This window comes from Berghia stephanieae, chromosome 6, assembly GCF_034508935.2.
Source record: "Berghia stephanieae isolate SIO BIC M18660-M18661 chromosome 6, UCSD_Bste_1.3, whole genome shotgun sequence".
In the NCBI taxonomy this organism is placed as follows: Eukaryota; Metazoa; Mollusca; class Gastropoda; order Nudibranchia; family Aeolidiidae; genus Berghia; species Berghia stephanieae.
In genome coordinates, this window is record NC_088365.1 from 64,091,230 (window position 1) to 64,100,708 (window position 9,479).

Genomic DNA, 9,479 nt, shown 5'->3' on the forward strand with positions numbered 1-9,479 from the left:
TGCAAATAAGCACTCGTCGTAGATCGATGGTCAGTGGATCAAACCTCTGAAGTCCCGATTTTCATGACCGGCGGATGAAGTCTACAAACGAGCTTTGCGCACCATGTTTTATTTAATTTTAGGCGGTTCAGACCTCTGATGACATCAATATTAAATAAAACATGGTGCGCAAAGTTCAGTTGTAGACTTCAGAGTTTTGATCCGCAGATCGTGAAAATCGGGTCTTCAGAGTTTTGATTCGCCGACCATAGATATGACCCATCACCTCAAAACGGTATAATGTCTGGGTAATTTAGGTGCTGAAAATCTGAGGGTGTTTTTTAAGGCAAAGAAATGAAACTAAGGTTAAGTTTAGACGTTTTATTAGAGAGAATGAAATTTAAGAAAAGAAATTGAATATTTGTCGATGTTTCATTTATTTCCTCAGCAGGCCACATGGAACCATATTTCCATTCATAAAGTACAGGTCGGCTTTTAGACACCCTTTTTGTACTTACACTCTAATAATATCATTCCTTGCCTATAACCTGGTACCTTTCACACCTGAGTTGAATGGGAGGTTTCCATCGAATCCCCATGACAAAGGATTTTTGTTTGAAAATTTTACACGTGTGGCAAGAACAAAACAGAAACAATTAAGGATACTAGAACTGCCACGCTAGCACCAGCAAACAAAGCTAGCCACCCATAATTCATCAACACAGATTGGATGATGATTGGCGCCAGAATATCCAAGAAGATTGTCACTGAAGCCAGCAAGCCATAATTCGTCGTGAAATATTTCTTTCCAAGCACAAGAAGAGTTCCCAGGGAGCAGCAAGCATTTACAGCACATATGCTGAACTCGAATAATAGGCTGAATACCATGAATATCCATTTATTTATTCTAGGGGAGATAGGATACACGGCTGAGTTGATGCACAGCGATATCAAAGATAGAATAGTTGGAGTTCTAATCCCGCATCTATCGACGACAATGCCGAAGACTGGTTTGACTGCAATGGACATCAGGGAGAGCAAACTTCCAATGGTGGCCAAGAACTGGTCATCGTGTATGTATTTCTCTCCCAATGTTTTGTAATAATTAGAAAGGAGATTGAAGGCAATGTGTTTGGCCAGAATGACGCACAGGATAACATAAGATGCTTTGAAACAAAATAATCTTTGAGGAGATACGTCTGTCTTTTTGGATTTGTTTACAAAATCATATTTTAGGGTTTGCCTTTCTGTAGAGTTTGCTGCATTTGGACAGGTATTATCTATATTGAATTTTGATTTATAAGGAAGAGATTTAGATTGATCATATTGGTTATTATCGTTGGCTATGAAATATGTATTTGATTCGTGGACTTTGCGTTCATTACACATTATATGCTTATCAATTTTACCTAGATTTCTATACATTTCAGGAGTATTTAAACAACCATGTGAGGAGTTATTATGGTCTGTTCTGCTCTCGGAATTTTTAGATACAAAAGTACTAAGACACAAACTTGTTTGGTCTTCTTCATCATTTTTATAATCTCCCCTGGATGATATATTGTTTTGTGGAGATGTTGTCATATTATGTTTATCTTCAAAATCACTCATTGTATCAGCTAATTCCGACAAGTCATCACTACATGTATCACAATCGTTGTTATCGTCATCGTTATCCATTGTCAACAATTTCTTCGCTGTTTCTCCGATTTCGTGCCGTTTATTTTCACAGAAATGACAAACGTGTATTAATACTAGACCAGTTAGCTGAAGTACTAGAGTGTATCCGCCTAAAATTAGAAACACCCGCGGCACTGCATCCAGGATCGATTTCCTGGAGAAATATGAGACAGAACCTATTGCAATATCCACGTCATTGTTCTGAGGGTTGATATACATCGTAATGTACTGGTTCGTAACAACGGCTCCTAAGTTGTATCCGGTTGTGACGGTTTGCGTGAAGAATCCTACGTGTGCACCACTCTTGTCGATGACGTCAGCAATGACAGATGAGTACAAGAGGCCGCTACCCATTCCTGTCAAAAGTCCAAAGGAAGCACACGTGACCGTAAGGGAATGGCGAATAGCTACTGATGTGAGAAAGAGTCCTGAATTGAAGAAGAATATGGCCAAGAGCACAGTCTGTCGTCTCCCGATAAGACTACTGAGTAATCTACCACTTGTGATGCCAAAGTTGTTGCACACCAAAAAGGAAGATACGATCCATGGCGCCGGAAACTGGGGAAGTATGAAATCGAAGATGAATGCATGGGTTTCAAATATACATATTTATGTAAGAGCGGATTTTAGTGATCTCAAACTATCAAACTAAGTAGGTACTTTGATTCTCTCGGAATCTACATTTGTTTCCTGTTTGAACCAATTCCCCTTTGTCTTACCTTTTGTTGGATGCTCTAATTGTAATTCTAGAATTTTTACTCTCCCATTTTCTTCCTTTTTGCTGGCGCTGATATAACCTAATTAATGTGTTGCAAGCGCCGCAAAACCAGTTTAAAAAATCGAGCTTTATATAGCGCAATATCCACTAAAATTTGCTCAAAGCGCTTTACAAGGGGTCCCTGGTCAAGAGCAACGTTTAACATGTAGGACGGGACATGACGCCTGTTAGGCGATATTACAATTTTTCGGACGAAGACAACGCTGTTAACGGCCATGTACTCATTTTACACCTGAGTACGGTGAGAGAATGTGAGTAAAGAGTCTTTTCCAAGGACTCAACTATGCGCCGAGCTCGAGGCTCGAACCCAGGACCTTCCGATCCGAAAACGAGTGTCATACCACTAGACCACATAGCGGCAGTAAACACATAAACACACTGAAATGAAACTTAACCAGTAAACCGCCGTACTCTGGAAGACACGTATTTAAAAATGTGGCCAGAAAACTCGTCATTATATCGATCAATTTAAACAACCCTCATCTTGACAAAAACTCAAATCTTGGACTCCAAGAAGTCTTCCCTAACCCTCTCCTTACCAACTATATCAAAATCGTCACATTCGTTACGATACAACCAACATTTTGTTTTATCTGTCATCTGCATTTTTTGCGGCCGCAAATATCAGGGCGATCCGCAAATTTTGGCAAATTTCCCAAAATTGGCAAATCGCGTGGCAAATTTTGGGGGAAAAAAAAGAAGCGAAAACAAAATAACGAAAAAAAAAAGTGCGAAACTTGAGAAATGTTGCAGCTTTGCCTGGGACCAAACCAAGGGAAGCTACTCTCTACGGATAATGATCCTTTAAAATCTTTGTAACAACGCTAATCACAGTTATTTCATTTCTCAAGTCCTTAAATGTAATATATTGTCTTTTATATAATTTTTTTCTGTATCGCAGTTAATTTTTACTAAAACGCTTAGTTTTCCTCCGCAAATTTTTTGGCAAATTTCGGGGGGTTTTTTGGCAAATTTTAGGCCCCAATTTGGCAAAAAAATGCAGATGACAGTCTTATTCAAATTTCTATATATTGTGCATCATAAAATTTAAAGAAAATGAACAGTGTGTTGTTGTGTTTTGCTACATAAAGTATGTATGGCAAGAACTTACTATTATGTCAGAGTGATAAAAAAATATATATATTTTTGTGTTAGTTGGGTGCAAGGAATTTACCCAATGGAAACCGTACGGTGCTCTTATTGGCTAACCAACCAGCGGCCTCGATGAGAAAAATATCCGCCATTTTGATGTTGGCTGGGAATCGCGTTACTATAGTAAACAAGCGCTGATCGGCCGTTTATGAAAACAAGTTGCTGCTCGCTCGTTTAACTCAAAATTATTCAAAACGATCTCTCTAAAATGATATAAATGTGACTTCTTAAGGTTTTCTTCACGGTCAAAACCACACAACATTCTATTAACAAGATATGAAGTGAGTAGAAAAGTGCCAGAAGACAATAGAGAATAATTTTTTTTTTTTTTTTTTTTTTGCGGCGGTGGTGGGGTTTGAACCTGCGACCTTATTGGTACGACAACTCCGCCTGGCAGGTGAGAGCGTGGCTCTACCGTGTGAGCTATCCACGAACACACAAAATATTCGTTTCAAACTCAAAGTCATTTCTAGATCCCTCTCTCACCCACTTCTTGAGATCGCCGATTCGTTCACCACCATCGCGAAATAATTTTGACCAGCAGTTACGCTTAATAGCCAATATTCTCATCACAAACATATAACATAGAAACGATTGAGACATTGAGTATGCTCCGGTGTATGGGGTGAATTTTTAATTCAGAAAAGTGAGTGGAGCAGGCACTTATGTTGGTAACAACAAGATATGAAGTGAGTAGAAAAGTGCCAGAAGACAATAGAGAATAAATTTTTTTTTTTTTTTTCGCGGCGGTGGTGGGGTTTGAACCTGCGACCTTATTGGTACGACAACTCCGCCTGGCAGGTGAGAGCGTGGCTCTACCGTGTGAGCTATCCACGAACACACAAAATATTCGTTTCAAACTCAAAGTCATTTCTAGATCCCTCTCTCACCCACTTCTTGAGATCGCCGATTCGTTCACCACCATCGCGAAATAATTTTGACCAGCAGTTACGCTTAATAGCCAATATTCTCATCACAAACATATAACATAGAAACGATTGAGACATTGAGTATGCTCCGGTGTATGGGGTGAATTTTTAATTCAGAAAAGTGAGTGGAGCAGGCACTTATGTTGGTAACAACAAGATATGAAGTGAGTAGAAAAGTGCCAGAAGACAATAGAGAATAAATTTTTTTTTTTTTTTTCGCGGCGGTGGTGGGGTTTGAACCTGCGACCTTATTGGTACGACAACTCCGCCTGGCAGGTGAGAGCGTGGCTCTACCGTGTGAGCTATCCACGAACACACAAAATATTCGTTTCAAACTCAAAGTCATTTCTAGATCCCTCTCTCACCCACTTCTTGAGATCGCCGATTCGTTCACCACCATCGCGAAATAATTTTGACCAGCAGTTACGCTTAATAGCCAATATTCTCATCACAAACATATAACATAGAAACGATTGAGACATTGAGTATGCTCCGGTGTATGGGGTGAATTTTTAATTCAGAAAAGTGAGTGGAGCAGGCACTTATGTTGGTAACAACAAGATATGAAGTGAGTAGAAAAGTGCCAGAAGACAATAGAGAATAAATTTTTTTTTTTTTCGCGGCGGTGGTGGGGTTTGAACCTGCGACCTTATTGGTACGACAACTCCGCCTGGCAGGTGAGAGCGTGGCTCTACCGTGTGAGCTATCCACGAACACACAAAATATTCGTTTCAAACTCAAAGTCATTTCTAGATCCCTCTCTCACCCACTTCTTGAGATCGCCGATTCGTTCACCACCATCGCGAAATAATTTTGACCAGCAGTTACGCTTAATAGCCAATATTCTCATCACAAACATATAACATAGAAACGATTGAGACATTGAGTATGCTCCGGTGTATGGGGTGAATTTTTAATTCAGAAAAGTGAGTGGAGCAGGCACTTATGTTGGTAACAACAAGATATGAAGTGAGTAGAAAAGTGCCAGAAGACAATAGAGAATAATTTTTTTTTTTTTTTTTTTTTTTGCGGCGGTGGTGGGGTTTGAACCTGCGACCTTATTGGTACGACAACTCCGCCTGGCAGGTGAGAGCGTGGCTCTACCGTGTGAGCTATCCACGAACACACAAAATATTCGTTTCAAACTCAAAGTCATTTCTAGATCCCTCTCTCACCCACTTCTTGAGATCGCCGATTCGTTCACCACCATCGCGAAATAATTTTGACCAGCAGTTACGCTTAATAGCCAATATTCTCATCACAAACATATAACATAGAAACGATTGAGACATTGAGTATGCTCCGGTGTATGGGGTGAATTTTTAATTCAGAAAAGTGAGTGGAGCAGGCACTTATGTTGGTAACAACAAGATATGAAGTGAGTAGAAAAGTGCCAGAAGACAATAGAGAATAAATTTTTTTTTTTTTTTTTTTCGCGGCGGTGGTGGGGTTTGAACCTGCGACCTTATTGGTACGACAACTCCGCCTGGCAGGTGAGAGCGTGGCTCTACCGTGTGAGCTATCCACGAACACACAAAATATTCGTTTCAAACTCAAAGTCATTTCTAGATCCCTCTCTCACCCACTTCTTGAGATCGCCGATTCGTTCACCACCATCGCGAAATAATTTTGACCAGCAGTTACGCTTAATAGCCAATATTCTCATCACAAACATATAACATAGAAACGATTGAGACATTGAGTATGCTCCGGTGTATGGGGTGAATTTTAATTCAGAAAAGTGAGTGGAGCAGGCACTTATGTTGGTAACAACAAGATATGAAGTGAGTAGAAAAGTGCCAGAAGACAATAGAGAATAAATTTTTTTTTTTTTTCGCGGCGGTGGTGGGGTTTGAACCTGCGACCTTATTGGTACGACAACTCCGCCTGGCAGGTGAGAGCGTGGCTCTACCGTGTGAGCTATCCACGAACACACAAAATATTCGTTTCAAACTCAAAGTCATTTCTAGATCCCTCTCTCACCCACTTCTTGAGATCGCCGATTCGTTCACCACCATCGCGAAATAATTTTGACCAGCAGTTACGCTTAATAGCCAATATTCTCATCACAAACATATAACATAGAAACGATTGAGACATTGAGTATGCTCCGGTGTATGGGGTGAATTTTTAATTCAGAAAAGTGAGTGGAGCAGGCACTTATGTTGGTAACAACAAGATATGAAGTGAGTAGAAAAGTGCCAGAAGACAATAGAGAATAAATTTTTTTTTTTTTTTTTTTTTTTTTTTTCGCGGCGGTGGTGGGGTTTGAACCTGCGACCTTATTGGTACGACAACTCCGCCTGGCAGGTGGAGCGTGGCTCTACCGTGTGAGCTATCCACGAACACACAAAATATTCGTTTCAAACTCAAAGTCATTTCTAGATCCCTCTCTCACCCACTTCTTGAGATCGCCGATTCGTTCACCACCATCGCGAAATAATTTTGACCAGCAGTTACGCTTAATAGCCAATATTCTCATCACAAACATATAACATAGAAACGATTGAGACATTGAGTATGCTCCGGTGTATGGGGTGAATTTTTAATTCAGAAAAGTGAGTGGAGCAGGCACTTATGTTGGTAACAACAAGATATGAAGTGAGTAGAAAAGTGCCAGAAGACAATAGAGATAAATTTTTTTTTTTTTTTTTTCGCGGCGGTGGTGGGTTTGAACCTGCGACCTTATTGGTACGACCAACTCCGCCTGCAGGTGAGAGCGTGGCTCTACCAATAAGTGAAGTCAAACCACAACACACCCAAAAAAAAAAAAAAATTATTCTCTATTGATCTTCTGGCACTTTTCTACTCACTTCATATCTTGTTGTTACCACATAAGTGCCTGCTCCACTCACTTTCTGAATTAAAAATTCCCCATACACCGGAGCATACTCAATGTCTCAATCGTTTCTATTTATATGTTGTGTGATGAGAATATTGGCTATTAAGCGTAACGCTGGTCACAATTATTTCGCGATGGTGGTGAACGAATCGGCGATCTCAAGAAGTGGGTGAGAGAGAGATCTAGAGAATGACTTTGATTTGAAACGAATATTTTGTGTTTCGTGGATAGCTCACACGGTAGAGCCCCGACTCCACCTGCCAGGCGGAGTTTTCGTACCAATAAGGTCGCAGGTTCAAACCCCACCACCGCCGCGAAAAAAAAAAAAAAATATTATTCTACTATTGTCTATCTGGCACTTTCTACTCACTTCATATCTTGTTTGTTACCAACATAAGTGCCTGCATCCACCACTTTTCTGAATTAAAAATTCACCCATACACGGAGCAATACTCAATGTCTCAATCGTTTCTATGTTATATGTTTGTGATGAGAATATTGGCTATTAAGCGTAACTGCTGGTCAAAATTATTTCGCGATGGTGGTGAACGAATCGGCGATCTCAAGAAGTGGGTGAGAGGAGGATCTAAAATGACTTTGAGTTTGAAACGAATATTTTGTGTGTTCGTGGATAGCTCACACGGTAGAGCCACGCTCTCACCTGCCAGGCGGAGTTTGTCGTACCAATAAGGTGCAGGTTTCAAACCCCACCACCGCCGCGAAAAAAAAAAAAATTATTCTCTATTGTCTTCTGGCACTTTTCTACTCACTTCATATCTTGTTGTTACCAACATAAGTGCCTGCTCCACTCACTTTTCTGAATTAAAAATTCACCCCATACACCGGAGCATACTCAATGTCTCAATCGTTTCTATGTTATATGTTTGTGATGAGAATATTGGCTATTAAGCGTAACTGCTGGTCAAAATTATTTCGCGATGGTGGTGAACGAATCGGCGATCTCAAGAAGTGGGTGAGAGAGGGATCTAGAAATGACTTTGAGTTTGAAACGAATATTTTGTGTGTTCGTGGATAGCTCACACGGTAGAGCCACGCTCTCACCTGCCAGGCGGAGTTGTCGTACCAATAAGGTCGCAGGTTCAAACCCCACCACCGCCGCGAAAAAAAAAAAAAAATTTTATTCTCTATTGTCTTCTGGCACTTTTCTACTCACTTCATATCTTGTTGTTACCAACATAAGTGCCTGCTCCACTCACTTTTCTGAATTAAAAATTCACCCCATACACCGGAGCATACTCAATGTCTCAATCGTTTCTATGTTATATGTTTGTGATGAGAATATTGGCTATTAAGCGTAACTGCTGGTCAAAATTATTTCGCGATGGTGTGAACGAATCGGCGATCTCAAGAAGTGGGTGAGAGAGGGATCTAGAAATGACTTTCCCGAAATTTTAGTCTCTGCCTTCTTCATATATTTGTGTACACTATCTGCTCCACCCTTTCTGAATAAATTCCCCATACACCGAACCAAGTCCACTTATTTTTGTGTGAATATTGTATTAGTAACGTGGTCAATATCGCATGTGTGACGACGGCGTCAAGGGTAGAGTCTAAGATTGATTTATCATTTTTTGTTGTTACCAACTAAGGCCGCTCCACTCCTTCGATTATCTACCATAAGGATACTCATGTTCAACTTTCATAAGTTGGAGAATATGCATAAGCAATGTGTAAAATTATTCGCTGGTTTTACACTAATCGTCGTTACCAAAAGTGATGATCTATAATTAATTTAACATATCGGCTTCAATTCAACGTTCAGTTATACTCGAGAATTGCTAACTAATCTGTTCAAATATCCGTGGAGATATGCTTGCACTGTTGAAATATTTGTCATTGGTTAAGAAATTATTTCCGGCTACTAACCACGTTCATGCAGAGTTGTGTACAAATGGTTAGTTAACCCAAACTGCGAGTTTCAAAATTCTCTATGTCATGGTAAATAATCTGGTTAAAAATATCTGTTCCCTACATTTCTGATAATTCACCCTACCCGGCTCAGTCTCAATGTTCATGTAACTTTTTGAGGAAATTTAACTAACTCTGCAAAATTTTCGTGTTATATCGTGATTCAGAAGTGCGTAAGTATCGTAAAATT

General features: G+C 40.0%; 1 protein-coding gene across 1 annotated transcript in view; it reads right to left on the reverse strand.

Moving 5' to 3' along the window:
* Positions 1 to 410: 410 nt before the first annotated feature.
* The window catches only part of LOC144975743 (uncharacterized), a 17,547-nt gene continuing 8,478 nt past the window's right edge, over positions 411 to 9,479 (reverse strand). The window contains exon 2 of the mRNA XM_078919938.1: positions 411 to 2,217. Coding sequence (XP_078776064.1) covers positions 604 to 2,217 — 1,614 coding nt within the window. The 3' untranslated portion in view covers positions 411 to 603. The remainder of the gene's footprint in view (positions 2,218 to 9,479) is intronic.